We start from the raw sequence: 25,252 nt of genomic DNA, 5'->3' as shown, positions 1-25,252 counted from the left end.
ACTCATTCTCATGTCTGCATCTAGCGCGCCTTGAGTTCGAGATCGGAAGCTCGCCGTCAATCTGAGTACAATGTCTTCCCTCCCCATAGCGTCGACTATGTATTCTGAGCCCCGTTTCGCTTCCCTCTTCACCTTGCTCATGATCTGACCTATTCACACACTCTCTTACCATCTTGTTTGGTTGTGGACCTCACGACTTTGTATCCTTGCTATTCTCCGAGCCTCATTATCCTGACACTTTATCCATCTTCCAATCCACCCGTCTTTCTCTGCTCGAGTTCTGCCATCCTCCGAGTGTTCTACTGGTCAACTCACCGTGTCAAGTTTGTGCATCCTCGCTCGAGTCGAGCACCATGCCTCCGTCTCATCTGCCAACCCCAAAGTCAATCACTCGACTGCCGTATTGCATTGCTCGAAAGTCTGTTGCTCGTATGCTGGCATTACCTGAGCACTCTTCATTGTGTGCCTTCTCTGATTCCATGAGCGCTCCGTCTCAACACAAATTCCGTGGGCGCTCCGTTGCTTGCCACATCTCACCAAACAGGCAAGTACGAGGTGGTGAGACACGGGTTGATGGGGCCGCTTGTGCACGAGTTGATGAGTCCGCTCACGCACGAGGTGATGCGTCCAAGCTTCGCACGCCACAGCGGCGATCAGCGATCAATATTCTGCTACAGCGTGTTGGCTACGTCTTTGCCTTACCATACTCCTTCATCTCTCTCTCTCCTCCTTTGTCTCGCCTTCCTCCTTCCTCCTTTCTCCTCGACCCACCCCAAGCTCACCATCTACCTCGGCCCACCCTCCAACTTGCCAACACAACCGCTCGCACCTGCGTAAGGATCAGCATGCTGCCCTCGACACGAGACAGCTCGATGGCGATACCAGGCGTACGAGAGCACAGCGACACTGCGAGCGAGGCACGAGGCGAGCACGAGCAAGAGCGACGAGAGAGCATGAGCAAAACCGACGAGAGCACGAGCACGGCTCAACGAGACGAGTACGAGCCCGATCCAGGGAGACGAGCACGAGCGAAGGCCGACGAGATGAGCACACGAGCGAGAGAGCCAGCGAGTCGTAGACCGCCGAGGCGAGCGTGACCATCGACGGGATTGGCGAGACGGCGGACCGCGATACGGAACGAACGCGGGGATGGCGGGCTTTGCGGTGCGTTCGGTCAGCATGCGACGAGTAAATGGAAAGCTTACGAGACTGGTAGCATTTTCGAGATGCACGGTGGCGCCGAGCGCACGAGTTGAAGACGGCGCGGCTCCGGCTTACCCCCCATCGCAGCAGCCCGGACATCGAACGCGGGCGTGATTCATCTCATGCACACCATCCTATCTCAGTCCATACGCGGGACATCTACATAAACTCGCTCGGTGACTACCATCAAGCTCCGAGCTAATCGCGGACGCGCGGTGAGTGAAGATGCGGGTACTGACGCGGGGCCTCTCCCCTTCCGTTCCCCGTCCTTGCTCTCCCCGCCTCCGTTCTCCCCTCGGCTCGGGAGAAGGGAGGAGGGGAGAGGGAGGAAGGGGAAGGGAAGGAGGAGAGGAAGGGGGAGGAGGAGGAGGGGAGGGAGAGGTACTCACCAGAGCCAAACCCGCCCTGTCGGATGGCCGAAACCCCAGAGCTTAACCGCTCGCTCCGCTCGCGGACGTGCGCTGGCGCGCAAAGGGGGGATGGAGCTCTGGGCCGGGCGAAAAAAGTGGATTTTCGGGAATTGCCGAACGGTCTTTTGGGGGAGGGGTAGGCGGGCGCGGCTAGGGTAGGCGTAGGCGTAGGCGTAGAGTGAATACGACGACGAGGAGGTGGACAAGGCGCGAATGTGACTTGTGTGCGTGTGTGATGTGACTGCGGAAGGTCGGCGCGAGTCGCCGGTGACGAGATGGCGGGTTGGCGGGGACGTGCGTCCTGCGATCGTGGGGGAACCCGAGCTGTCATGCAGACGCGACCCCACCCAAGAAGGCATGCGACTGCGATGCAATAGCGGAGTGGGCCGATCTCTGACGGTCAGTCCATCCCTCCCATCACACTCACAATGCCTGCTCAAGCTCAAGCAGACGGTCGCGTTGGCTCGCGCATCGAGAACTACAGCAAGTTCTGGCAGAAGGATATCAATAAGGAGGGCGATGTTGACACGGACAACCGTGTCGACAGCTATCAGGACGTCGTGAACGGTGCGTAAAACGCGGTCGACACGAGGACATTGCTCACGCCGCGCGCGCAGGCTACTACGACGGTGCTACGCAGCTGTACGAGTATGGCTGGGGCCGCTCCTTCCACTTCTCTCGCTTCTACAAGGGCGAGAGCTTCGCCGCGTCGCTCGCCCGCCACGAGCACTACCTCGCGGCGCAGATGAACCTCCGTCCCAAAATGCGTGTCCTGGACATTGGCTGCGGTGTCGGCGGCCCGGCGCGCGAGATCGCTCGCTTCGCCGACGTCGAGATCATTGGCCTGAACAACAACGACTTCCAGGTGCGTGCGTGCGCCTTAGCCGTAGACCACGTCTAACCTCCGCCGCCAGGTCGCACGCGCACGCCAGTACACGAAGGAGGCCGGGCTCGAGAACCAGGTCAAGTTCGTCAAGGGCGACTTCATGAAGCTCGCGGAGCAGTTCGGCGAGAACGCGTTCGACGCCGTGTACGCGGTCGAGGCGACCTGCCACGCGCCGTCCTTTGCGGGCGTGTACGGCGAGGTGTTCAGGGTGCTCAAGCCCGGCGGGGTCTTTGGCTGCTACGAGTGGGTCATGACCGACGCCTGGGACGCGAGCAACCCGGCGCACAAGGCGCTCGCGCACCAGGTCGAGCTCGGGAACGGCATCCCGGAGATGCGCCCGCTGCACACGGCGCGCGACGCGGTCAAGGAGGTCGGCTTCGAGCTCGAGCACGAGGAGGACCTGGCGGAGCGCGACGACCCGGTGCCGTGGTACTACCCGCTCGAGGGCGACATCAGCAAGGCGCAGACGCTGTGGGATCTCTTTGTTGTCTGGCGCATCAGCCCGACGGGCAAGTTCGTCACCCACTACGGCCTTAAGATCATCGAGATGCTCGGCATGGTGCCCAAGGGCACGCACGACGTCGGTGAGCAGCTCAAGGTTGCGCAGGATGCCCTCGTCAAGGGCGGCCAGACCAAGGTATGTCCCTGCTCTTCGTGTCGTTCGCTCCTGCTCATCGTTGTCCTAGCTCTTTACCCCCATGTACCTGATGATCGCCCGCAAGCCCTCAGCATAGAGGCTTTCCGGCACGGTGTTTCTCTCCCTCGACTCTACCTTTACTATACCCTATCTGCTCAGTCGTCCCTAATGTGCGTAGACATGGCATTGGATTACTTACCTTTACACATCCGGGTTGCCTACTGGCTAACAAATACACATTCCTTGAAAACACTCAAGAGCGTCTGACGACCGTAAAACGTGCTGCCACCAACCCCGGCCGATCTTTTCATCCATCCGCGGCGAACGCGTCGGCCCTATTCGGCTTTCGTCCGACCTGTGACCATCGCGTTGGCCGCGTGAATAGAGCCATCAAATGACTCCACGTCTATAGAAGCGTCGTATAAAGGGGACGCTAGTCCAGGGTACAATGACTGGTCACCTTGCGCCGCTCCCCCATCATGTCCGAGAAAGAGCGGAATAGCACCCCGACGGAGTATGACAAGAGAGACGTCCGCGTTGGCGATGAGGAAGTCGCTGGATCGAGGATAGCTGACCATGCGGAGGAGAGGCGTCTGGTCCACAAGCTGGACAGGACAATTATCCCTCTGACCTGTCTGCTGTACCTCTTTGCGTGTACGTAGTACTTGGTTTGCTTACCTCCGAGTAAACGTCCTGATTCATTCGCCAGACCTGGACAGGTCGAATCTCGGCAACGCCCGTCTGCAAGGTCTTCCAGAGGACGCTTTGCGCGGCGACCCAACGGGCGAGATATTCGACTGGGTGAACTCAGCCTTCTTCTTTTCCTATGTGAGTTGCTGCGCTTCACCATCCATCCTCGTACGCTCACAGCCTACAGATCATATTCCAGCTGCCCAGCAACCTCTGCTCGAAGCTCATAAAGCCACGTCTCTTTATGGCCGCCTCCGCCGTCGGATGGGGGACGGTGTCGACGCTCATGGTACGCGTGGTCCTGAAGCAGGCACTTCGTTTGATGCTCACCATTTGCTGACCTCAGGCTACCGCGTATAATTCGGCCGGCCTCATAACAGCGCGCGTCTTCCTGGGCTTCTTCGAAGCCTGCTTTGGCCCCGCAATTCCGCTGTACTACTGTGAGATCCACAATTCCGAGGGCTAGACTCGACGCTGACTGTCTTCGACAGCACTGTTCTATACAAAGCATGAGACAGGGTTGAGAGTGCGTTCCCGCCTGCTCAGGCTACAATGGGGAATTAGCAATTAACTGACCTCTCAGATGGCCCTCTGGTTCGGTTTTGCCGCCGTAGCAGGTGCCTTCGGTGGGCTTATCGCATACGGCGTTCAGCAAGCGAGCATACCTTTCTCAAATTGGAGGTTGCTTTTCATTGTTGAAGTACATCCTCCAACGTTTTGCATCAGTTTCTGTCCTGCTGATCAAGCACCATAGGGCATACCCACCGTCCTTCTGGGCTTCCTCACTTTATGCCTGCTACCCAACAGACCAGAGTCGACATCGTTCCTGAATGAGCGCGAGCGTAAAATCGCCATTGAGCGGATGAATCGTGGGACGAAGGCAGATGTCGGGCTGACAGTCAACAAAGGCGAGTCGACACTTCTGAAGCAGATTTGCTTTGGCACTGACGGGATGGATATTCCAGCCCACGTACTGATGGGTCTGAAAGACTGGAGGGTATACGCCGGCGGCGTCATCTTCTTCGCCATGAACTGCTCCCTGGCTTCCATCACCGCCTTCCTGCCTACTTTTATCAAAAGCTGGGGATACAGTACGTTTCCGCAACTTTTATCCCTTTCGCCCACACTCACCCCTCATCTATCTTACTCAGGCAACGCCACCGCCCAACTCCTCACCGTACCCCCTTACGCCGTCGCCGCCACCGTTCTCACCCTCCTCTCCATTGCCTCCGACCGCCTTCAATCCAGAGGGACCTTCATGGCAGGAGCGAGCGCCTTGGGAGGCGTGGGCTATGCCCTCCTGCTCAGCGTTCACGATAACAATCGCGTGAAATATTTCGCGGCGTTCTGTATATGCTCGGGGACGTATACAACGATTGGAATCATCATCGCTTGGTGTGCGTGGCTTAAGTAATGAGTGGTGAAATTGGCTAACTCGCCATACGCAGACGCCCACAACCTGGGCTCCGAGTCAAAAAAGGCAACCGGAATTCCGATGTTTATGGCCATCGGGCAGTGCGGCAGCGTCTTGGGCAGCCACCTATTTCCCTCAAGCCAAGGGCCTCATTACACGTGCGCTCCGCTCTTTTCTCATCCTCTCTCTACTTCGTCTCCTGACGCTGTCGTAGAAAAGGCTTCGCGGTGTCCTGTGCCCTCGAGTTCCTCGCCGTTCTGTGTATCGCTACGCTGTCGGTCAGTCATGCTGTCCTCTCGCAGAGGCTGCCTTTCTCTGACCCTAGAACCATTGCCCAGATATCGTATCGTCTTGAAAACCGCGCAAGAGACAGAAAATACGGCAAGCCTATCCCAGACGCTTCCGTGGACACAAGCGTCCTCGCGGACAAGGTGTGCACAACTCTGCCGCTGACGATGGCGCCAGGACTGACAACACCCTCCACAGGCGCAGAACTTCCGCTACGTACCCTGATACAACTTGATCATTGGCGCCCTCTACCCAAAATTGCCGTCGATGGTGTCAAGCTAAGACGTCCTACGAGCTATACGATTATTCACCGCCATGACTGCATGCTGTAACGACGCGTATACAAGCTCAACAATAATTACGAATGTGCAGGGGGATAGGCATAACGAAATGATACAATAGCGACGATGGTCCGGGAAGAGTGCTCCAGTGCTCCTTCTGACTGCGATGTGGACGAGACTTGTGTATGGAAAGCCAAGAAGTGAGCGAGATATGCAACGAAGTATGCGAGGGATACCAAGAAGATCGTCAAATCCAGAGCGAAACGTATGCGTACGTATAGGGAGGTAAAAGCCAGGAGAGGTCACAAAAATGCAAGAAGGCACATGCGGAAATAATTGGCCACTCATTGGCGGGACTCGCACCGCGCGCGCTTAGCGTCGGGCTCCCCGCTAACCTCCAACGTTCCGAGCGGCTGCCGCACCTGCTGGTTCAGGCCCATGCCCACCCCAGGCGCCGGCCGGCGGTTCGTCTGATTATGCCTGGAAGAGAACACGTTAGCTTGATAATCCACCAGATACAGCCTCTCGAACGCTTATACTCACCCTGATATCGCCTCCGCGCCTCTCTTCACACCCGCCACCTGCTGCTGAGCCGGCCGGAACCCTCCCACCCCTGTCGACGACGACCGCGAGCCAGAGGACATCGTCGCGCTCCCGCTGCTGTTGCGCGCGTGCTGACCACCTGAGCGCGCAGCCTTCTCCTTGTCCTGCGCAATCGCCGCCTCAATGGCGTTGAGCCGCGCCTGCCGCTCCTGCTCGCGCTTCACCGGGTCAGACTCGCGCCGTTGGGGTCCGCGCTGAGGGCCGCTGGATGGTGCGCGCTGAGGCACGTGTTGGGGTCCGCTCGGTGCTACACGTTCCGTCTTCACCGGTGCAGCCTGCTCCTTCGAATCAGCCGCGAGCGCGCGCTCGATAGCGGCAAGCCGGGCGGCCCGCTCCTCTTCGGAGGATTTCCGAGGTTGAGGACGCTGCTGCTGTGGCGAGCGTTGCGGTTGCTGAGCCTGCGGAGGGCGTTGGTGAGGCTGAGGCGCCGCATTACGCTGCTGGACTGGGGACGCGCTCCGTTGCTGCTGAGGTTGCGGTGGCTGCGGCGCGTCCAAATCACTCGCACTCGGCCCATCCTCCGCCAGCGGCGTCTCATCTTCGTGCAACGGTCGTCCCTCGTCATCGCCGATAGGCGCACCCACACCCTCGAGCCCGCTCACCAGGTCCGCAAAATCATCGTCCCCATCAAAGTCGTCGGACATAGCAAGCGAGGGGGACGGAGCAAGGGGTCGGCGTGGAGGTGCAGGAGCAGGCGCGGGTGCTGGTGCGGGGATTGGTACGCGGGCCGGTGGGGGTTGCTGCGGCTTCGTGTCCGCGGGACGAGCATGCGAGGCGGAGGAAAACCCACTCGGGTGTGCGTTATGGTTGTTGTGTGCTGGGCGAGATGAGGATGAAGAGGATGAAGCTTGCTGGGGCGGACGTTGTTGTTGCTGTGGCGCATTGGCAGGTGGAAGAGGGTGGGAAGGACCTGCTTGATTGGAGGCGCCAGGGTACTTGTCGGAATGGTATAACGTGCTGTCGTCGTATTGCTCCTTGGGGACCTTGGGCTTCATCTTCGCCACCCTGTCTGTGTAGGACTTGTCGTATAGGCAGTTTCCCACCACATTGCCGAAGTGCCTCAGCGCGCGCTTCATTCCATCCGTCACAGCCTCCTTCTTAGCCTGAAAATTCCATGAGTAAGCCCCCATCATCCCAACACGACACACACCTTATCCAATGCCTGGCCCTTATTGGGCATATTGTCCGCCTGCCCGTACCCAATATCCTCGTGGAACGCCCCGTCCCTCAGCGTTACCCTCAGGATCGACGTCACCCCCGTGCTAAACCGCCCACTCTTCGTCTCATCGCAGAAGTCGACCGTCAGACTGATCACGTTCGTGCTCCAGCCGTTGAACCCGAAAACCTCGTTCGCGAGGTTGATGATCTGCCAGCCCGCCGTGTACGTGAGCTTCGAGCCGCCGCCGCCGGGCCTCGTAGAAAGATATTCGGGCCCGAGCTTCTGATTGAGTTTGTGCTGCAGCGCCTGGAGGTTGAATTGCGAGTCCGTGGTTAGGCCGCCGGTGTAGCGTGCCATAGGCGCCGCGCTGGCCTCCCCCGTCTGATCGTGCAGCTGTAGCGCGCTCCCGTGCGCGTTCGCGTTAAACGACATGTTCCCCGCCTCAACCACGTTCGCCTGACTTGGGATGAAGGGAAGGGGTTGCCCAAATGGTCCTGTGGCGCGCGCCTGTTGCTGCTGCTGCTGATTCTGCTCGAATGCGTGGACCAGATGTCCGCTCAGCGCCGCGGCCGACCCTTCCATAGAAGTCCAGAATCCCCAACACCCAAGAAACGCGGACGCGGTCCGAAGAAAGTTGTCAGTGGTGATGGTTTGGGACAAAGAGCGCAATATGTCGGCGTTTGCCTCGAGCTTGTTCCCAATTGGGATTTCGGTCAGGTGACCGCGACGCCTCGTGGACAGTAAACAATGCCAGATCAACTGGACTTCCATTGTCCGTCACTATTATGCAACCTTGTCGACCATATGTATGACCCATGAGCATGGATATAGTGGCTGTTACGTAGCAGTTTCGAGGCTGGTTCCCGAGAGGTGTTCACAGAAACAGAACAATGTCATTATGAGTCTGAGCCGCGCGCTATCGACGAGATTTACGCAGCTTGACTGAGTAAAATTATCCTAGAGCAATAGGCGGTACGTAAGAGGGGCATAAATACAACAATCTGGGGTCATAGCATCTCGGGAAGCGGGAAAGGCATGAATGTCCGATTATGTAGGTGCTACAGCGCGAAAGGGCGAGCTATGCTATTATATTGTCCGAAAGGGCCATTCGCGCAATAGCATCATGAAGTACCTACCCTTGAGAAGAGGTGTCTGATGGAGAAGACGAGTTTCCGCCGCGGCGCGTGCGAGGTTGCTTCCGGTACGTGACGCGGATGCCCGCATCGTATAGGGCCTATGAGACGGTGTCAGGATGACGGTACATGGAGCCGCGATACCCACCTTCGTGATTTTCGTAGACGGTGGCAGAGTAGGCGCCTCCTTTGTTGGATACATAGTGAAGGTGCCGCCGGTGCACGACGCTCGGCATGGAGAGGTTCCACCCATGGATCCTGGAATGAGACACATCCCCGCCAGGTCGAAGACACTGTACTGCAGATAGAACTCGCCCTCCAATTGGACGGAAAGGTCCTGACGGTGCTTTAGAAAAGACCCCATCTCGGCGATGAGAACGACCGACCGTGAACGGAAAGACAGACATCTGTACGCCGTCGAGCTCAATAGTCCTTGCGGTCACGACCTTCCCGCCAACCAGCTTATCCGTGAGGTCGCGGTCCTCCTGCGGCGTGGGATGGAACAGCCGCGGAGGCGTCATAGGTCCATTTGCGTAGCCCGAGGGGCCGGGCCAAACGTCGGTGTCTAAGTCGTGATTTGGGAATGGCGCTTGTTGTTGACAGAGGTAGCCTCCCGAAGGCGGGGGAGGCGCAGGCACAATGCAAGGGCTTCTGGCCGAATACATGCGAGCGATACACGTGTAGTCCGACGTATCGATAGTGCTGGCAAGAAGAAGCCGTAAAAAAAGGCCGGAGGGCTCAGCAACACCCACACGTACCTCGTGATCTCGCGCACTGGGTAGGGTGACCCTGGCGAGGGAACGACGGCTTCGAAGACCCGGAGCCTCACGACGGGTGGCGGATCAAGCGGGCGGCGGTCCTTGCTCGCGTACCTAAAAAGAGAGAATAAAAACATCCGGCCGTCAGAAAAATTATTCCCGCCAGCAAGGGACTCGCACACGCACTTCCTGCCCAAGAGTGGCTGCTGAATCTCCTGAATCTCTGCATACACCGTCGGCACAGACGACTGGACGTCTGTGAAGTACGCGGTCCCAAGATCGGGCATGGGCCCGCCAGTTTGGCGAGATCCGGCCACATAGTTGATGCTGCTGATGTTCTCCTGCGCCGACTCAGCGCTATTGCCCCTAGGGTACGCATATGGCTGGTCGCTGAACATCGTATCGACGTGGATGGGTGCAGATGGGCAGCGGGGACGTGGCGGTCATAGACCGGAGGCGATGGACAGGGAAAACGTGCTACACCCGAATTTCGCGTTGGGCAGTAATTAAAGGGTTCCGGCACGAATGCACCTTATACGGCCACTGAGCGATCTGTATAGCGGCGTCCGGCGCGGCAGATGCCAGAACTCTATAAGATCGATGTATCGCGCGCCCAGAAGTCGAAGTCGGATAAGGACGCCGGTGCGTATGTTACCAGGAGTGGGCGTAAGCTCCGCGAGGAATTTGTCCAGCGGGAGCCAGGGACGAGGAGAGGAAACAAGCGCGAGTAGAGGCCGTGGGACCTATGTACTGCTGTGCGGTCTGGGGATGTGCTCATTAGCTGTCACGACCATGTCCGCAGGAACTGAAAAGGGCGCGCACAAAGGTTCCATCGCCCGATGGTATCCGGGAGTACCAGCCCTCGCGCGCGTAGATCAGACACGGGGGTACTCGCTGGTCCCTTCCCGAGCGGCGTCGAAACGCGGATTCTGGAGGTTGCCTTGCCCCGAAAGACGCTAGCTGTCATCATGTCACGAGTCGGAAGGGATTTTCTGGAGCCCCGTGGACAGCCGTTTCTTTGGAAAGGGAATGAGCATCTTGGATCTCACGGAGAGCCTGGCATGCCCACATATCTCTTCTGGCGGCTGGCGCAATAAAGTCCTTCGAGATCGAAACCAACAGCCTTGGTGGCGGCGGACAACCTCTCGATCCGGACGCGTCGGTCCGGCTTGTTGACGTGATTTGCACAGGGTCCCATTGTCCCACGGTGACTTGTTCTCTCCCGCCATCGCCTCCGAAATGCAAGCTCGCCGACTTGAGACGGTACTCTAAGCTCTCCGCGCTCGTGAATACAAAAGTTGCGAAGCCGAGCCCAAAGCAGCAGCAGGGACATGCCCATCCGTGCCCCAACTTCCGGAACTAGAACAATTCAATCTATCGCAGCGCAGCGGCCCTCTGATGCCAGCATCTCTCTAATGCCGCACAACCTTGTGTCACTATGTGGGCATCACCCCAATATAGCTAGATAGGCAATCTCCGTTCCTCGACGGGTTCCTGTGCTCGTTGCGCAGCGCGCTCGAGCAACGCTCGAGCACAAGCGAGTCTTGACTCCAGCCTCACATCGGAATATGCAACAAGCTATCAAAATTGAATGGCACGCTGCCTCGTTCCCCTTAAGGCTTACGAAGAACTTCACGGTCCCGCCGAAGGCAGCCACAGCTCGTCCGCAGCTGCCAGGCGGCTCTCGAGCCCAATCCAGTCCTGATCTCCTCGTCCGCCTTAATATGTTCATCTGGCTCATACCCTCGAACTGGCGGCGCAACAGTCGCGGAAGCATCACCAGCACATGTCGCACTGAATACGACGTGGTCAGCGGTACTACGGCCCACCGCGAGGGAGTCGGCTGGTGGGCGCTCGTACGCGGCTGGTGTGCGCTCGACGCGGTTGAGGTGCTCCCGTGCGCGGTAGATGTTGGCGCGTGCTCGGCTCGTATGTGCCCAGGCTCGCACGGTCTTCTTCTAAGTCCAGCGCAAGTCCCTCCGCAGACGCGCAAGGGGTTTTGCGGTAGGGGCTGCTCAGCAAGCGATACTCGGAATTTCATGTCGGGCTCAGCGTTTTCCCCTCGCGCAGCTTTACAAAGGCCGAGCGGGCTGCCGTGGTCGGTGCGAGGGGTTGTTCATGGCTGCTGGAGCGGGACGGAGGGCAGGTCGGAGCTAGCTGTTAGTCAACGTCCTTCGAAGTTCATCCCGTCACCCGGAAAGGTGCGCTGCATTCTGCATTGGTTTCCTAAGCACTAGTGTCGGCTTCCTGCGGTGACTTGACCGATAATACTATAAGACAGCTTGCACGATGGTCTGCATACTTTGCACGAGGTGCTACATATCCTACCGCCATAATTTTCCTCACCTACAGGTCGAACGCAATGATATATGTAGCAGGTCGAGAGAGCTCGGTGTCATCCTGACAGGGATCTGGCTCTGCCAGAAGGTGCCTTGTCTTTCTCTTCCTTCTCTTAAAAGGTCCCCTTCCGAACGCACTTCACCCTCATTCAGAGGACCCTGTCGCGGCCATTGGCGTTGCCACCCTTGTTCCTGCTCAAGTAATTTCAGAGATCTGCACATGTAGCGCTAATGCACCATCTAGGCCTCACTAGTACGCTTTGCGGGATCTGACAGCACGACGATCAGGGACATTTCGAAGTCAAAAGCCGCGTCGAAAGTTCAACTTCGATCACGTGCACCGCGGCAATCCCCGACGCACGCGACGCGGAAGCAGATTTGCTCCCGTTGCCAGCCCTCGCCGCTTGTCTTTCGACACCACTCTCGCCTGGCTCACCACGAATCAATTGAAGTTCTCTACTGTTCTCACTAGCGAAGGGGAACTGTGACTACTTCAGGGAGGAACTCGTGTCTACCTCGGCTACGAAGGATTTCCCTGGTGATAAGAATGGGTACGACGAGTCTCGTGGCCCGGTTCTTCGTGCGATTCCGCGGGAAGAGAAGAGTGCGGTGCAGGGTAGAGCTTTGTCAGTGCTCTCAGCGCTGGGGTATATGACGCTGGCGGGCTTGCGTCCAATGTCCTCCTCTTCCACCACGCTCTTTGCGCCGCCTAGCGCACCTTGTTCCTCGAGCACGTCAACCGCGAACCCGTTATGTCCAATGCACCAAACGGTATTAACGCCCCAAAACTGGGTCAGAACGTCGCGCAGCCCAATGGCATTCCGCCTCCGCCCTTTCAGCTTCGGGTAAGTATCTTAATTAAGTGTTTGCAACGTCCCTCGCAATATATTGCCGTCACTTGCGATACCGTCACAGCGCCTTCAGCGCAATGTTACCATATAGAGTTTAAGCGCCTATATTCAACCCTTGATCTGCCGTCTCCAGGTCCCCGACACGCACGACGTCGTTACGGACAATATTCTCAAGTTGAATACCCTGATTGACAACCCGTACGGCGTCTCGTTTCTCCTCTCGACGTGGTCGTCGGATACTGATGAAATGACATTCCATCTCCCGCCGCAGTCGCCACAAGTTTCTCATGGACAAGCTCGTCGAGCATTTACATGCCTTTGCTAGGGAGACGAGGTGGGTTTCCAGCCGTTAGCGCAATCAGCATGGGCACTGCTTCCACAACACTGCCGCGTCATCCACCATTCACTACCCGCCATACATACCCTACCCGTCACACAGAGGCTAACTGCTATCTGCGCTATCATCTGACCTGATCGCCCTTCTCCCAGCCTGACCACCGCCGAATGGCAATCCACCATCAAGTTCCTCACCCGCACCGGGCAGACCTGCACGCCGCTCCGGCAGGAGTTTATCCTCCTATCGGATGTGCTGGGGCTGTCGGCGTTGGTGGATAATCTGAATCATCCATCGGGCAGTCAGGATTGTCTACCGGACGGAAAGCTGAGGGCGACGGACCATACGGTGCTGGGACCTTTCTTTACGGAGGACGCGGCGGATGGTGAGTCTGAGCGAGGGTCTTCGGACGGGTGTGGGCTGGAGCTAACGCGTGTTCAGTTCTCCTTGGAGAGTCTATTGCTTCGGAGGGCAAGGGCGAATACCTCTTCGTCGAAGGCCGCGTTCTGGATACGGGCGGTCATCCTGTTTCTGGCGCGGTCATAGAGACGTGGGAGACGGACGAGAATGGTGCGTCCCCTGGTCTTCATGTCGCCATCCATAACCTCGCATCCAATACATACCTACCACCCCAAAGGCTTCTACGACACTCAATACGCCGACCGCGAGCACCCCGACTGTCGTGGTCGCCTGCGCTCTGACGCCGAGGGACGCTACAGCTTCCGCGCCGTCGTTCCCGTGCCGTACCCCATCCCCGGAGATGGCCCAGTGGGTGAATTATTGTTGGCTCTGAATCGGCATAATATGGTGAACGCTTTCTTGTCGCACTCCTTAGGCTTAGGGTAAGAATAGAAGGCTGACGAAAAGAACCCAGCGCCCCGCACACATCCACTTCATGGTCACGGCGCCGAAGATGGAGACGCTGGTCACCGCCATCTACCCCGAGGGCGACACATACCTGACAAACGACGCGGTGTTTGGAGTGAAAAGGTCGCTTGTTGTGGTACGTGCCGTCCTGCCCTTCGCTTCCACGCACCGTTTTGCTTAGCTCTTGTGATGTTCTACTGCTTCCGCCACTCAAACTGACCGCACTTTTACAGCACTTCGACGACATCACCGATCCTTGTGAGGCCAAGAAGCGCGGCATCCCGGATGGAAAGCCCTCTAAGTTGCTGCAATTCGATATCGTGCTCAAGGAGGATGAAACCGTTCAGCCAAAATCGCACTTGTGAGGGCAAAGCACCAACGTCGCCTCAGCTGCGGGTGTCCTCCAAGAGCCCGAAGCGACTTGACCAGAAGGCATGCACACCTCTCAAACGAAGGGATCACGAATTCGATTGGGACCGAAAAGAATGTACAGTAGCTCTATATACGAAACCATGCTAGGAAACGAGTGTACAAAGTCATATACAAGTGAGCGTCTTGCCGCGATAAATAGGATATAACGTACGGCTGTAGATGAAGTCGGAATAGATACCTGCTCTCACGCATTGCTCGTAACATCGCCCCACACCGATCACCCTGCCTCCCACCAACATATTGTCACACCGTCGCCCCCCTCTCATTCCACCTCTCATGCCTCCCCGCATGCTTCCTATACCTCTCCTCCCACCCCTCCACCCCCGGCTTCGCCTTCTCCAACCAGTTGATGCGCTTGAAGAACCTCTCAATCGGCCGCCCGTTGTAGTAATTGTGGCCGCCTTTCGGGTAGGTGGGATCGGTAGCGCGTTCTTGAACGTCGAACAAGGTGCATTCGGCCTCGGATTCGGGCACGCGGTAAAGGTGGTCGTCGGTGAGGTAGAAGGGTGTCTGGGTGAAGTGGCGAAAGCCGAAGGCGAGAGATGGGAGGGCGGGAACGCCTGCAGGGTCTATGAGTACACCAAGTGCGCACGCATGGAGGCAACACATACCGTCATTGAACGCCTTTACAAAGTACTCCGTGAACGAATCCTCGCCGTGCGCGAGCCGCCGCGCCTTCACAAGTTCTTTCCAGTACTGAGCAAGCGCCGCGTCCCCTGGCCTTGGTGACCCGAAAGCGCAGATCTTCAAGCGTATGTCCGGATCCGGCAACACAGACTGGTCCGCCAACAGGTCAAGCATCAGCAGCTGACTGACCACACCCCCCATTGAGTGCCCAGTCACGACCAGTTCTCCCACGTCGGGGAACTTTGCGAGCGCGTCCTTGAGCGCGTCAAACGCACGTGACCTCAGCCCCTTGTACAGGCGCCAGAACCCCTCGTGCGTCTGCCCACGCCGCGAAGGGTGCCGGTGCTTCAGCGTCTTCACGTCGTAATACGCGTGCTGTAGCGTCGATGTTCCCGAGATCGACATGATCAGCCGGTTCGTCGGCCGATGAAGGAAAATGGTGGCTGGCAGTCGTGCGACGGTCCCATGGAACGAGGACACGAGGGTGGAATCGAGGAGCGCGGTGTAGCAGTCGAAGGGGAAGCCAGGGCGGGTGAGCTCGCGGAGGTGGGCAAAGAGGAAGTTCTCGAAGGGTTTGGCGCTGTTGCAGACGTAGACGGTTTCGGCGAATTGGCCTGAGGGAGGGGGGCAGTGTCAGTTCATTACCGCGAGCTGATTGAACGGGGCAAGTGCGCATGTAGACATGTCTTCTGGGAAAGGGAGAAAGAAGCACACGCACCTAGCAGTGATAATTCCTCCACAATATCCTGCGGTACCATGTCCTGCGCTTGCAAGACATACGGGCTAGTCGTAGCCACCGTCTTCGCGATCCACCGGAAGTTCATCAACTTCTCCGCCGCGTACATCTCCTTCTGCGTCTCCGTAAGCGTGTACTTGGCCCGCGCAGCCTTCGAGGGTTTCCGTATTCTAGGGAAGCTCATAGATCGTGTCGACTCCAATGATTTCGAGGGCTTTGTTGGCTCCTTCGCCTCCTTGTCGTAAAGCGTCTGCGAGGAGCTCGACGCGGGCATTTCTGAGGGTTCTGAGACTTCGAGGGCCATCTTAAGGTGATTGTCGGTGAGATGATGGTGGGGGCAGAGGACAAGATGGGTATGTAGCTGACTGACACTGTCCCTTCAGACGCTTGTGGCACTCCGGCAGGAACAGCCCAAGTCCCGCTTTCGCGATCGTGATGACACAGCATCGGCCCGGAAATGAAGTGACACGGTCACGTCACACACGAACATCAACCGCTGAGCCTCTCAAGCTGTACTGCAACTTTCACTCCTTCAAGAGTGCTATTGCATGCTCCCTCGCATAGGGAGAGTACCGCGCCACCAGACAAATTAGCGGAGTGTGAGGTAGATCCTGCGCAGAAGAGCCGTCGAGCCAGGAGGTTGACCTGTGTTTGCTCGGAGGCTGCCATGTCATGAAACCTCGACCAAAGTCTGAGCACAGGCTACCCAAGTTTCGTCTATGACCATAGAAAAGTGAGGCAAAATCAGTTGTGTATCTGCTGTCTACGTCTACGGTTCCGACGTCGCAGCTTGTACAGCCACAACGAGGTTTCGACACTTGTAGATCTCAGAACTCAGGCAGATCAAGGTAATGTACACGTTTGTAGCATCACAAGAAGATATGTATATACGGAAAATACTGTATAACATGGGGGAAAATATCATTGGAAGATAGCCAACGCTCGGCGACAACTACAACAAGGTCCATGCCTATAGGCCTAGGTGAAGGTCAACGAACGTATGCATCCTCGAATAAGAGATAGACAAGGAAAAGAGCCGAGCTTGGAAAGAGGATATGGATTACTCTCAACGCCATGTATACTAGATGAAGTACTCACTACAAGAACAAAGATAAGTTAGCTAGGTACAAGGATTCGAGGTCAGTGGTCGTATCGGTATCGAAATTATGATGATTCTGTCCGTTGTCGCTTCTCCGGGCCCGCGTCCTCTCCCTCATCCTGGCTTGGCCGCTTCTGCGGCGTCGCAGGCGAGGTAGAGTCGCTCCCGTCGCTATCCGTCGGCGGCTGGGAAGACGACTGTTGCACCATAGGTGGCGGTGGTTGTTGCTGCATGATATGTGGTGGCGGCACCATCCCGTAGTACGGAAAAGGCGGCGGGTAGTAATACGGCATGACTGGCGCACCCGCTTGCTGGTCGCCGCCCCCGCCCGGATCCCCTCCGCCACCTTCCGGCATCGGCGGCGGCCCAGGCATCAGCCCAGGCAGCGGGAAGCACACCGGATAGTACCCTTCCTGTCCAGGCGGCGGGGGAGGAGGGGACGCGGACCCACCCTGCGCCTGCTGCTGCCCCTGCCACTCGCTCCCACTCGCGCCCGCCTCCGCTTGCGGCGCAAACTCCGTAAATGGCTGCTGCTGCTGGTCCTGATCCTTATTCCTGCGCTTGTACGGGCCGCGCTTGATGCCCTTCTTGCGCTCCTTGCGCTGCCCATCGACGCACGACTCGCCGAGGCCGTACTTGACGCAGCGCTCGCAGGGGCGCGCCTCGTCGCAGCGTTTACATGCGTTCGCGCAGTTCGTGCACGCGTTCTTGACCTGCTTGCGCTTCAGACGGGCTTGCTGCTGCGCGGTGAGTTGGATGGGGGCGCCCGGGGGTGGTGCGGTGATCGCAGGAGGCACGAAGGGGGCTGTAGTGGGAATTAGATTTTGAAGGGGATCAGGATAGTAACGGTCAAAGTGCATGAGCCCCTCATTGCGTGGCTCATGCACTCTGGATGTCGCAAAGATATTGGTAAACCGACGCACCTTGTCCAGGAGGTGGGGGCGGAATGGCATAGACCATACCAGGGGGTAGTGGCGGCAACATCATGATCTGCGTGCCAGGGGGCAGCCCGGGCAGAATGCCGTTCGCGTCGATAGCGATGGCGCCGCCCTCAGGAGACGGCGCGGTGTAGAAGGAGGGCGGGAATGCGGTGATGGGGGTCGCAAATGCTGGTGGGTACGTCGCGGGGTAAGCCATCGGATACGCAGGCTGCTGCTGCTCCGCGGGGGGCGGCGTCTTGGGGGGTTCCGAGGTCATCTCGACGAGGAAGCTCTGGATCGTCTACCCTGAGGGCGATCCGTGCCTACCCTGAGTGGGTGACCGCAAGGAGAGGCGCGACACAGTTGTGTAGGGGGAAGGGGGGTATCAGCGCGACCGGGATCGCGCGGTGCGTGCTTCGGCCCAGTCGTGACCGTCGCGCAGGGGCCGTATCACCGTCGGCGGCGATGAGTAGCAGTCTATCACACTATCCATGATCATTGTAAGTCGCACGAAGCAAGTCCAAAGGGCGCCGCGCACCTGAGTTGCGAATTACAAGTCCGCTTTCAACGTCCGACAGCGCGCCGCTCAAATCCTGTGCTGGACGCGGATTTCTCTCTTCAACCGTCACTGCTGAGTTTTCCTGCGTTCTTGCTTGCTGCCTTGCTGCTGGGCGCCAGGCGCGGCGACCTGTGGCCAGCGGACGTCGTGGTAGGGTTCAAGACGCTCGAGGACCAATCTCTCTGGAGACACGTGGGAATGCGCTACCTGTCGCCCGGTCTCGGGCCTTTGCCACAGCTGGACTTCTCGTCGTCTGCTGGGTTCTGAAGGTCGTCGACTTCCAGGGAACGTCTATCTGTGCTCAGAAGAAGAGGGGCTCTGGCGAAACGATTACAGATGAGGCTGTTCATATCTCTGATCTCGACGACGTTCCTCGAGTGGCATCTATCAGTTTTCAGGCCCTTGCAATCTCATCACGCCCCCCACAAGCCATCTGTGCCAGCGCTTGAGAAGTATACTCACCTGGCCAACATCATCACCCTTTGAGCTTCGCCCCGAGGGACAGTGGCGATGCCCTTTATCTCGAATCAACGGTGGCTTGCAATGCAAATCGACAAAGTGACTTCGGGGTGAAGGGGAAGTGGCCTGCCGCTGCATGTTTCTCTCCAGCTTCCAAGCCGTTCGGTAGCAAACGCAGTCGTTCTCATCCCGCTGACAACTTCTTCCCAACTTTCATCGAAACGTGACGCTCGGAGTCGACAGTAAGACGGACCTTGCGATTTAGGGCCTGTATTTATACACTGCAGCACTGGCTTTGGAACGTATCCTCCCGCACAATTCTATATCTCTCCTCTCCCTGCAGCCAGGCCTACCACAGGCTAGTATTATGCAACGATAAGTACTGTACTCCAGCATAAATAACCAAGTAAACCCAAGAACTCCTACGGATAGCGTGTTGAACGTGGAGAGCATGAAAGCATTGTTGAAGCGCGAATAAGTTAGAACGCGAAAATGCGGGCGGACAGGCAGCGTTGAGCTGCGAGCGCGTGAAGACAGCGTTGAGCTAGTCGCGGGGTCGTGGATCGTGAGGGCGTGCTCAAGCGTGGCAAGGTCGGTAAGGCCTGCGTGGTGGCTATTGAGCAGCCAGCGTGGATGGCAGCGGAGCGCCCAGGGTCGTGGTGTGTGTAGTCGTACTCACGCCTGTCGGTCTCATAGGACAGGCCATCGATCATAGATCGGAGCTGCGCGACAATTAGCGTACGGGACGACAGCGCAAAGCTATACACGCACGTTGTCGTCCCAATCGCGCCAGCCGCCTGTACCATCAGAGGGACCGATGCAAGAGGTATCCTAAACGTCGTAGTCACTTCATCGACGCTCAGTCACCATCCATGCAAATACTCACCTCGGATCAATCACTGCGGCGGCCTCCCCCTTGAACGACAATGGGGGCATCATCCCCACATACACGGGCATCGCCCGCGCAGATGCGACCGCGAGAGCGAGCAGAGAAAGCACGGTAGTGAACTGCATGACGATCGTTGACGATGGGGGAGAATAGGGATGGCGATCGGGGAAGTTCTTGCGCGTGTATCGTCTCCGAGGGCGTGTATCCAAGCCAAGTCTCGAGATGGTGAGAGCGACGGAGAGGGAAGAAGGACACAGCCGCGCAACAGGGAGGAGGGGGCAGAGCGCAACGACGCACTGCAAATTTCGGTCGCGCCATTTTATACTGTACTGTCGCGCGTTTTGCGCGCCCGGCAATTGGTTCCCTCGGGATCTGATCCGCAAAATGCCTCCGTTCCACGCGGACGGGGCGGCAGGGCGCGCTGACGGTGCGTTGCTGACCGCGCGGGTGACGAGGAAGGCTCTTGAACTTGTTCTCGAGCCTCGAGGACTTACCTGTGCACTCTCACGGAGGTTGCACACCTCCGCGGCTCCGACGAATGGAGGAACCACTTGCTGATTATTCGCTCTACTACTGGACTTCAGATATAGTAAGTACAGACCCAAGAAATAGCGGAAGGCATAGGCAAGATCGTGACAAGAGTGGAGAACATCGAATCGTGAACACCAACCAACAACGCCTCTCGCAGAACCACTAGCACTCGCACCACAACCTCCGCACCCGATGCTCATCGCCTCCTTCTCCTCCGATGCGTGATCCAAGAAAATAAGCGGAATGCAAACCCTTTACTCCTCCTCATCTTCCTCAAAGCCCGCGCCCTCGTCTCCGTAGTTCTTGAGTGGATCCTTGCGCAGAGCCTCCGCTTCGGTGGTCGCCAGAAGCGCGGCGCCAACCTTGGGCTTCATCGCGGATTCCGGGGCGGCCCTCGAGCGCGGAGACGTCGTAGTACCCTCATCCCTGTATGGCGAGATCCTAGGCGTCTGCGGAGCCTGCCTTGGTTCGTCCACATAAGGACGAATGGGCGCCGCAGGCGGGGGCATCGCTTCAGGCTCGGGATCCCTATACGGCACGATGCTGGGACCCGCCGCGGGGCGCTTCGTGCGCGAACTCTGCCTGAGCGTCGTTCCTGCCATCTTCTTCTTCGCCGGCACGTTCTCCTTCACGCGTTCCTTCCGCCCGCCGAGCTCGGGCCATGGGTTCGTCGCGGGAGCGGGCTCCTCGTCCGCGCCACCCGCGCCATCGACAAAGGGGCGAATAGTCGCGTTCGGACGCGGACGGGAGGTGTTTGCGGGCGCGCTGGCGAGCGGAGCGGTGGAACGGCTGGAGGACGTGGCGAGCGCGGTGCGACGCGACGGGCCTGCAGCGGGGGCGTGGGCCGGCGTCTCGGGAGGGGGTGCCATAGCCGCGCAGAGAATGCGCTTCTGGAATTCATGGTGCCGGCTCTTGAGGTGGTCGAGGGGCTCTGCATGGCGCGCAATGCCGAGTAGGTACACCTCGTCAGCGGCCTTGCGTCTGTGGTACGCGTCGATCGTGAGCCAAGCCCTTTGTCTTTGAGTAAAGCACCACGCACCGTCCATCCCGCTCCAGCACCGCTGCGTACTCCTCATACAGCAGCGCAAACTGCGTGCCGATCTCGTTCGCGAGCAGGAACTTGTAGATCGTCGTCGGCTTGTTCACAAAGCTCGTGTAGTGCAGCCACAGCTGCAGGTACTTCATCTCCCCGCGCCACCGGCCGTCGCGATGGTCCTTGAGCACGCGCGTCGCCTCCTCGAGGAGCTCGAGCAGGCCGGACTCGGCGTTGTGGCCCTCCGGGTAGCTTTCCATCGTCCACTTGACGAGGCGGCAGTAGGCCTCCAGCGGGTCGTCGTCCTCGTCCTCGAGCGCGACCTGCACGTTCATGCGCAGGCGTTGACGCGTCGCGGCGAGCTTCGCTTCGCGGTGCGCGTGCGGTGTCGCGAGCGCGGAGGAGAGCGCGGAGACCTTGCGGCCAGATACAAGTCGCTGAACATTCTCTTTGTGCGCCTCGAGGGTGTCGCAGTCGACGATCGTAGGGCCGTTGTCTTGAAACACGTCGTCAACGACCTCTTGGGGCATGTTAATGGTGATGACTTGAGGTACGAAGAGCTAAACGCGTTCGCCAGCACACGAAACTTGAAGGTGAAAGGCAACTTGCAAGCAGGCCAATAGCGCTATCCGGCCCGGCAGCCGTTGAGTTACAATCCAAGTTTTCCCACGAATATAGTGGATGCGATTTGGGGGAAATCATGATGAGCTTCAGCAGCGATTTTTACACATTGCTCGCCGCAGCCCTCGGCTGCCCGCGTTAATGTCCCGATGACCCTGCGTGGTATGCAATGATCTCTGTCGCTCCTATGTCAACTTCAAATGCAGGTACTTTCCCCTGTTCCGACGCGTCAAGCCAGTCGCGATCATAATGAACGCGTTAGGCCGCTTGCTCCCAACCATCATCTTGCTCCAATAGATAGAATGGACAACAGGGCCGACCCCCAGCCTATTCGCAGGCTCGACGAGAGTCTCATCAACCGCATTGCTGCAGGAGAGGTAGGTGGTGCGGCGTATAGATGTCGATGCGCAAATTCAGCACCTTTAGATCATCCATAGACCAGCGTCGGCGCTGAAGGAGCTTCTCGAGAACTCGCTTGACGCAGGCGCTACGTCAATACGCGTGACGGTGAAGGATGGGGGCATGAAGCTGCTGCAGATACAGGATAACGGATGTGGTATTCGAGTGCGTATTCCAAAAAGAAGGAACGACCTACTGCTCAACGCGCTCAGATAACTGACCTTCCTATCCTTGCGGAGCGCTTCACAACGTCGAAGCTATCTTCGTACTCGGACCTATCGCGCATACAGACATATGGCTTCAGAGGAGAAGCCCTTGCGTCCATGTCCCATGTATCCCACCTTTCCGTAGTCTCAAAGACGAAGACGGACAATTGTGCTTGGAAGTAAGCGGTCATTCCCTGCTCTGCCCTCTGTTACTCATGGCGTCAGAGCTCACTATGCAGACGGAAACCTCATACCCGCCAAACCCGGCCAGACGGCTGAACCCAAGCCTTGCGCGGGCAACAATGGCACCACAATCACGGTACGGACGCGCGTTCTCTCATCATACCTGTCTCATATTCACATTTGCATAGATAGAGGACCTTTTTTACAACACGCCTACGCGCTTGTCTGCCCTTCGGTCCGCATCAGAAGAATACGCTCGCATCCTAGACGTCATGACGAAGTACGCCGTACACAACCCCTCCGTCTCATTCGTCTGCAAGAAGGTTAGTGAATTCCTCTCTGCGCCCCGCCAGCCCACGCCGAGAAGTAGACTTACCGCCGTTCAGGCAGGCTCCCCGTCCCCTGACCTCTCCACACCTGCATCCGCCGCCTCTCCCGCAGGGACGCAGGCTATCATCCGCATGACCTACGGTAGCAGCATCGTTAAGGAACTCATTCACTACTACTACTCTTCCGGTGGCGATTCCAGTGATGCACAGGGCGAACAGAAGGAGAACGAAGACGACGACATGGACACGGAGGACGATGTGTCCCCGAAGGATTGGAGCTTCGACGCGCACTTCACCAACCCAAATTATCATGCGAAGAAGATGGTTTTCTTGCTCTTCATCAATCGTGAGTGACGTCCCGCTCCTCCTCCGTAAGCGTATACTGAGTCTCGATAGATCGCCTAGTCGAGTCCTCCCGCTTGAAACGGGCCATCGAAGGCGTATATGCGACCATACTACCGAAGGGCGCCTCGCCGTTCGTCTACCTCAGGTATGGACCTTCTTTCGTATTACGCTCGGCGCTGACCGCACGTCAGCATACAGCTCCACCCCTCCACTGTCGACGTGAACGTGCACCCGACAAAGCGTGAAGTACAATTCTTGAACGAAGAAGAGATCTTTGCGACCATTGCGGACAGCGTTCAGGAGAAGCTTGGACAGCAGGGCGGCTCGTCGCGCACGTTCCAGGTTCAAGTAAGCCCGGTCGTAGCGCAAAAGACCTGAAGTACTGAGAGAATGTAGACGCTTCTCACTGGTGGCATTCAAGAAAGCGGGAGCGTCCCAGCAAAGCGTAAAGCCCAAGATAAGGCTGCTTCAGACGACGAAGATGAAGGCGGTAGCGGCGAGGCGACTCCCATACCCCCGCGAACCACAAAACCCATCCCCTCGCACTTCAAAGTCCGCACGTCGGCCGCCGATCGAACGCTGGACTCGATGTTTCCGGTGGTGAACCCAAGTTTACGAACACAACTACCGGCCGATACTCAGCCCTTAGCGACGGCGGCGGGTACACAGCTTACGGAGTACAAGCGAACGATTCGGGAGTCGCAGTGCAGGCTGAAGTCAGTGCAGACAATGCGGAAGGAGATTGAAGCGGCGCGGCACCAACGTGAGTAGTAACAATTTGTGATGGGTTTACAAGCCGTGAAGAGCGCCGAACGCGACTGACACGGATCGTCCCAGAACTGACCGAAATCATCGAGAAGCACATCTTCGTCGGAATCGTCGACCTGACAAAGACGCTCTCCTTACTGCAACATTCGACGCGCTTGTATTTGGTCAACCATTGCTCGCTTGCGTGCGTTACTTTCTCCTACCCCAGCATGCTCATACTTCTTCCCATCGCCTAAGTCACATTTTCCTTCCGAATACTTTTGCAGCTTCCTCCCTTGCTACTTCGAACTCACTTCCTCGCCAGCGAAGAACTCTTCTACCAGCTCGGTGTCCGCCAGTTCGGTGACCTCAGTCGTATGAAGCTCTCCCCGCCGCCTTCCTTGCGGACTTTGGTGAAGCTCGGCATCAGCGCGGAGGACATTGAGGGGCAAACGACGTTGAAGCGGGAGGATATCGTCGAGGTGTGTTTGCGTTGAAATGGTGCACGATGCGACCAAAGGGTATCACGACGTTGACTTGCATACTCAGAAAATCGTCGAAATCCTCGTCGCACGACGCGATATGCTCTCCGACTACTTTTCCATGGACATTACGGAGGACGGGAACTTGGAAAGTCTACCGCTCTTGCTGCGAGACTATACCCCCAACCTCGACAAGTTGCCGAACTTCGTTATGCGACTGGGGCCTCAGGTGCATTGATATCCTTGTGGGCGCTACGCGTCTTACCCTGATCTTATTTCTGCTTCCACAGGTCGATTGGACATCCGAACAAGGCTGCTTCGAAAGCTTCCTGCGCGAGCTCGCCTATTTCTACGTCCCCGGGCCCGGTCCGTTCGCCCCACTCGGCGATGCATTCCAACCCGGCGTAGACGCAGAGAAAGCAGTGACCGGGGCAGACGAAGAAAAGACGGAGCGATGGCAGATCGAGCACGTCCTGTTCGCCGCAATGCGCAAGTACCTGGTGCCACCGAAGGCATTGCTGGAGCGGGATGTGGTGCAGGTGGCGGATTTGCCGGACTTGTATAAGATATTCGAGAGGTGTTGAGGTAAGGGTGTCGAACTTCCAATTAGTGAACGTGCACTGACTTGGCCCACAGATGGATGTGCGCAATACCATTAGGTGTATCCCATGCTTGACCTTATAGACACTGCAACCGCGCTGGTTATCCTTGAACGTGTGAACGGAGCGTTACCCGCCTTGCCAAGGAAGTACACAACGAGCCCTCGCCATGCGGCGTGAATGAAGTTTCAGTACCGTCCGCA

At 57.8% G+C, this 25,252-nt stretch overlaps 12 protein-coding genes across 12 annotated transcripts; 5 read left to right on the top strand and 7 right to left on the bottom strand.

The window, feature by feature from the left end:
* Window positions 1-923: 923 nt before the first annotated feature.
* On the bottom strand, window positions 924-1,488 carry SCHCODRAFT_02636440 (uncharacterized protein; the record flags this gene model as incomplete). Its single annotated transcript, XM_050345916.1, has 3 exons — window positions 924-1,131; window positions 1,216-1,267; window positions 1,341-1,488. Coding segments are annotated over 2 exons (198 nt in total), but the record flags the coding sequence as incomplete, so codon positions are not given.
* A 553-nt stretch (window positions 1,489-2,041) lies between these two features.
* On the top strand, window positions 2,042-3,391 carry SCHCODRAFT_02751485 (uncharacterized protein; the record flags this gene model as incomplete). Its single annotated transcript, XM_003028688.2, has 4 exons — window positions 2,042-2,180; window positions 2,231-2,478; window positions 2,528-3,136; window positions 3,186-3,391. 4 exons carry the CDS (start codon window positions 2,042-2,044, stop codon window positions 3,231-3,233), a joined length of 1,044 nt encoding a protein of 347 aa, XP_003028734.1. The 3' UTR covers window positions 3,234-3,391.
* Window positions 3,392-3,615: 224 nt separating this feature from the next.
* On the top strand, window positions 3,616-6,253 carry SCHCODRAFT_02712060 (MFS general substrate transporter; the record flags this gene model as incomplete). The annotated part of the gene is made up of 12 exons (XM_050347045.1): window positions 3,616-3,790; window positions 3,846-3,964; window positions 4,014-4,115; window positions 4,173-4,266; window positions 4,318-4,352; window positions 4,410-4,526; window positions 4,581-4,917; window positions 4,978-5,223; window positions 5,275-5,398; window positions 5,455-5,518; window positions 5,579-5,671; window positions 5,727-6,253. 12 exons carry the CDS (start codon window positions 3,616-3,618, stop codon window positions 5,751-5,753), a joined length of 1,533 nt encoding a protein of 510 aa, XP_050198435.1. The 3' UTR covers window positions 5,754-6,253.
* A 1,148-nt stretch (window positions 6,254-7,401) lies between these two features.
* Window positions 7,402-7,928, bottom strand: SCHCODRAFT_02463645 (rad52-like protein; the record flags this gene model as incomplete). The annotated part of the gene is made up of 2 exons (XM_003029005.2): window positions 7,402-7,515; window positions 7,563-7,928. Coding segments are annotated over 2 exons (480 nt in total), but the record flags the coding sequence as incomplete, so codon positions are not given.
* A 775-nt stretch (window positions 7,929-8,703) lies between these two features.
* SCHCODRAFT_02513108 (uncharacterized protein) lies at window positions 8,704-9,860 on the bottom strand (the record flags this gene model as incomplete). The annotated part of the gene is made up of 5 exons (XM_003029006.2): window positions 8,704-8,805; window positions 8,853-9,041; window positions 9,091-9,406; window positions 9,463-9,576; window positions 9,649-9,860. The coding sequence occupies 5 exons, from the start codon at window positions 9,858-9,860 to the stop codon at window positions 8,704-8,706; spliced, it is 933 nt and encodes a 310-aa protein (XP_003029052.1).
* An 863-nt stretch (window positions 9,861-10,723) lies between these two features.
* SCHCODRAFT_02051551 (uncharacterized protein) lies at window positions 10,724-12,047 on the top strand. The gene has a single exon (XM_050341624.1). The coding sequence runs from the start codon at window positions 11,031-11,033 to the stop codon at window positions 11,697-11,699; it is 669 nt and encodes a 222-aa protein (XP_050198434.1). The 5' UTR covers window positions 10,724-11,030; the 3' UTR covers window positions 11,700-12,047.
* Window positions 12,048-12,417: 370 nt separating this feature from the next.
* On the top strand, window positions 12,418-14,533 carry SCHCODRAFT_02636420 (aromatic compound dioxygenase). Its single transcript, XM_003028690.2, has 8 exons — window positions 12,418-12,646; window positions 12,786-12,850; window positions 12,924-12,986; window positions 13,142-13,371; window positions 13,428-13,556; window positions 13,624-13,793; window positions 13,861-13,989; window positions 14,087-14,533. The coding sequence occupies exons 1-8, from the start codon at window positions 12,554-12,556 to the stop codon at window positions 14,216-14,218; spliced, it is 1,011 nt and encodes a 336-aa protein (XP_003028736.2). The 5' UTR covers window positions 12,418-12,553; the 3' UTR covers window positions 14,219-14,533.
* SCHCODRAFT_02636417 (alpha/beta-hydrolase) lies at window positions 14,245-16,049 on the bottom strand. The gene is made up of 3 exons (XM_003029007.2): window positions 15,631-16,049; window positions 14,897-15,526; window positions 14,245-14,845 (listed from the first exon to the last, which is right to left on the bottom strand). The coding sequence occupies exons 1-3, from the start codon at window positions 15,950-15,952 to the stop codon at window positions 14,529-14,531; spliced, it is 1,269 nt and encodes a 422-aa protein (XP_003029053.2). The 5' UTR covers window positions 15,953-16,049; the 3' UTR covers window positions 14,245-14,528.
* Window positions 16,050-17,199: 1,150 nt separating this feature from the next.
* Window positions 17,200-18,174, bottom strand: SCHCODRAFT_02636414 (uncharacterized protein; the record flags this gene model as incomplete). The annotated part of the gene is made up of 2 exons (XM_003029008.3): window positions 17,671-18,174; window positions 17,200-17,552 (listed from the first exon to the last, which is right to left on the bottom strand). Coding segments are annotated over exons 1-2 (627 nt in total), but the record flags the coding sequence as incomplete, so codon positions are not given.
* Window positions 18,175-19,164: 990 nt separating this feature from the next.
* SCHCODRAFT_02513365 (uncharacterized protein) lies at window positions 19,165-19,699 on the bottom strand (the record flags this gene model as incomplete). Its single annotated transcript, XM_050343292.1, has 2 exons — window positions 19,165-19,516; window positions 19,572-19,699. The coding sequence occupies 2 exons, from the start codon at window positions 19,697-19,699 to the stop codon at window positions 19,165-19,167; spliced, it is 480 nt and encodes a 159-aa protein (XP_050198433.1).
* Window positions 19,700-20,113: 414 nt separating this feature from the next.
* SCHCODRAFT_02636410 (uncharacterized protein) lies at window positions 20,114-21,669 on the bottom strand (the record flags this gene model as incomplete). Its single annotated transcript, XM_003029009.2, has 2 exons — window positions 20,114-21,086; window positions 21,145-21,669. Coding segments are annotated over 2 exons (1,252 nt in total), but the record flags the coding sequence as incomplete, so codon positions are not given.
* Window positions 21,670-22,033: 364 nt separating this feature from the next.
* Window positions 22,034-25,212, top strand: SCHCODRAFT_02636406 (DNA mismatch repair protein MutL). Its single transcript, XM_050345915.1, has 14 exons — window positions 22,034-22,136; window positions 22,186-22,323; window positions 22,371-22,543; window positions 22,590-22,683; window positions 22,736-22,870; window positions 22,934-23,222; window positions 23,273-23,366; window positions 23,413-23,569; window positions 23,618-23,984; window positions 24,059-24,173; window positions 24,294-24,450; window positions 24,518-24,679; window positions 24,741-25,035; window positions 25,087-25,212. Exons 1-13 carry the CDS (start codon window positions 22,062-22,064, stop codon window positions 25,032-25,034), a joined length of 2,250 nt encoding a protein of 749 aa, XP_050198432.1. The 5' UTR covers window positions 22,034-22,061; the 3' UTR covers window position 25,035; window positions 25,087-25,212.
* Window positions 25,213-25,252: the final 40 nt, after the last annotated feature.

Source organism: Schizophyllum commune (genome assembly GCF_000143185.2).
Source record: "Schizophyllum commune H4-8 unplaced genomic scaffold SCHCOscaffold_10, whole genome shotgun sequence".
NCBI classification, from domain to species: Eukaryota; Fungi; Basidiomycota; class Agaricomycetes; order Agaricales; family Schizophyllaceae; genus Schizophyllum; species Schizophyllum commune.
This window is presented reverse-complemented; position numbering and strand designations above follow the sequence as displayed.